The sequence below is a fragment of the Kryptolebias marmoratus genome, unplaced genomic scaffold (genome assembly GCF_001649575.2).
Source record: "Kryptolebias marmoratus isolate JLee-2015 unplaced genomic scaffold, ASM164957v2 Scaffold262, whole genome shotgun sequence".
Classification (NCBI taxonomy): domain Eukaryota; kingdom Metazoa; phylum Chordata; class Actinopteri; order Cyprinodontiformes; family Rivulidae; genus Kryptolebias; species Kryptolebias marmoratus.
This window is the reverse complement of record NW_023665996.1, coordinates 3,117-5,737: the sequence shown is the minus strand read 5'-3', so window position 1 is coordinate 5,737 and position 2,621 is coordinate 3,117. Positions and strand designations below refer to the sequence as shown.

At 47.0% G+C, this 2,621-nt stretch overlaps 1 protein-coding gene across 1 annotated transcript in view; it reads left to right on the top strand.

Annotated features, from left to right (window-relative positions):
* Positions 1-391: 391 nt before the first annotated feature.
* Positions 392-2,621, top strand: part of LOC108229741 (stromal interaction molecule 1-like) — a gene marked incomplete at both ends in the record, with an annotated part of 5,339 nt that continues 3,109 nt past the window's right edge. Inside the window, one exon of the mRNA XM_017405414.2 lies at positions 392-566. Within this exon, the coding sequence (XP_017260903.2) occupies positions 392-566 (175 nt within the window). The remainder of the gene's footprint in view (positions 567-2,621) is intronic.

Below are 2,621 nucleotides of genomic sequence, written 5' to 3'. Positions count from 1 at the left end.
TGTAGCTAAAACAAGCTGAATGTAGCTAAAACAAGCTGAACTGTAGCTAAAACAAGCTGAATGTAGCTAGAACAAGGCAAACTGTAGCTAAAACAAGCTAAACAGTAGCTAAAGGAAGATGTAAACTGAAGCAGCAGCTGAAGCTGATTTCAAAGAGAAGAATGTTTATTAAAGATCTGTAGAGATTTTGATTTATTTCTGTGGGAAAATGTTTGTAAATCAAATTAAATAATTCAAAAAGCAGAAAAGTTCAGAAACCTAAAAGTCGAAGCCGAAGATTCCTGAACGAGCTGAAGGCTTCGATTTATAAACAGCTAAAAAGCCCAGAAGAAACATGTCGGGTTCTCCTGCGAGCAGCTTGTGACCCGTGGTTCTGTCTGTGTGGAAGCAGGTCAGAAGAACCCGTGGAAGGATCTGGTTCTGGGTTTGTCCATCCTGATGGCGCTGGGCGGCTGCTGCTTCGCCTACGCTCAAACCCGCAAGTCCAGAGACGACCTGGGGAAGCTGACGAAGGACCTGGAGGGTCTGCAGAGGGCTGAGCAAAGTCTGCTGGACCTGCAGGAGAAGTGAGTCCACCTCAGCTGCAAGAACCTTTGGTTCTGGTGCCAAAAATGTATCACTCTGTTTAAAGACCAGTTCTAGTCTGAGTTAAAGACGAGTCCCGAGACCCGTCCACCACCATGAGACCACAGAGAGGACTAGTCTGGACTGAGAACCCAGAAGATTCCCTGATCTCATGTTAGACGTCAAGCTTCCTTTGTTGGTTTGTGATGTTCGGTCGGACACCAAGACTCCGAATCCTGTTAGGGTCAGCTGTTGTCACAGGACCAGGACCGGGACCGGGACCAGGACCCAGATCCGGACCAGGACCTGACCGGGACCGGGATCCAGATCCAGACCAGGACTCAGATCCAGACCAGGACCGGGACCAGGACTAGGACCAGGACCAGGACCCAGATCCAGATCCAGACCAGGACCGGGACCAGGACCAGGACCAGAACCAGAACCACTGTCAGCACTGATCTGTGTCAGGCTCAGTAAAACAAAACTATTAGTTTATTTTTTTTAATTTATGTAATATAAACAAAGCTGCAGCCAAGAGGAAATAACTCCTCTGTGTGTGTGTGTGTGTGTGTGTGTGAGGGTGTGTGTGTGTGTGTGTGTGCGTGTGTGTGTGGTGTGTGTGTGTGGACGGCCTCTGCAGAAGTTTTCTGTTTAAAGTCCTTATATGGACAGAGAAAAGCCAGCAGCTCAGTCTGCTGTGCTTTGTCTCTGTCTCACACACACACAGACACACTCTCTCTCTCACACACCCAGGCGTGTTGTAACAAGCTGTTAGCTCAGAGTTCCTCTTTCAGCAGAACTTCATGAAGAGGAGGAGCTCTGACAGGAACCGGACAGAAGACGTTCCTTAGTTGTTCCTCAGACGTTCCTCAGACGTTCCTCAGTTGTTCCTCAGTCATTCCTCAGTCGTTCCTCAGTTGTTCCTCTGTTGTTTCTCAGACGTTCCTCGGACGTTCCTCAGTTGTTCCTTAGACGTTCCTCAGATGTTCCCCAGTCATTCCTCAGATAATCCTCGGACGTTCCTCAGTCTTTCCTTAGACGTTCCTCAGTCGTTCCTCAGTCGTTCCTCAGTCGTTCCTCAGTCGTTCCTTAGACGTTCCTCAGACGTTCCTCAGATGTTCCTCAGTTGTTCCTCAGATGTTCCCCAGTCATTCCTCAGATAATCCCCAGACGTTCCTCAGACGTTCTGCTGTCGGCTGGTAAAGCAGCTGAGCTCCAGATGGTTGAGAGGAAAATCTGGAGGGTTTAGAGAATCCGGTCAGAAACTGAAGGTGTGCGGACTCTCTGGAGGTCTCTCAGGAGGTTTCTCTGGACTTTGGCTGATTTTTCTCTCAGCTTCAGTCCTTCTGCCTGACCTCTGACCTCTGACCCCTGACCCCTGACTCATTCAGACTGTTAAACTGAAGGGAAGAGTTTTGTTGACACAAAACAACAGTTCAGCCATTTTGAAGTGGGCTTCTGTGTAAAACTTATAAATATCTTACCTGTTGTAGATGACTCAATAAATGAATAAAGTTTAATACTGACCAGACTGAAGAGCTAATGGCTAGTTAGCTCGACTGCTGTCACTTTAAAACAACTTTATAAACTTTTTAATAAAACTTCCACATCAGGAGTTTTATTCTCCAGCTGCAGCCAGCTGTAGCACTTCCTGTGCAGCCTGGGGGACTTCCTGCAGGAGTTTCAGAATATTTCTGCTGGAATGTGTGAAGAGTTCTACCTGACTAGCCGTTAGCTCATCCGTCTCATCAGAATGAAAGATATTTTTACACAGAAACACAATTCAAAATGGCCGACATGTCTCTTTAAACCTGATGTTTATTGAAGGAAACGCGGAGCTGAACTCTGGACTCGGTGGATGATGAGCTGAAGGATGAAGCTGACTCTTCTCAGATTTTAAAGATGAAATCAGACGTTTTCAGCTAAAATCTCATTTCTTGTCAAACTGTTTTCTGTTTTTCACCGAAAGAAACGGGACCAGATCGTGTTCCTTTGTTCCCGTGTTCCTCTGTTCCCGTGTTCCTCTGTTCCCGTGTTCCCATGTTCCCCTGTTCCCG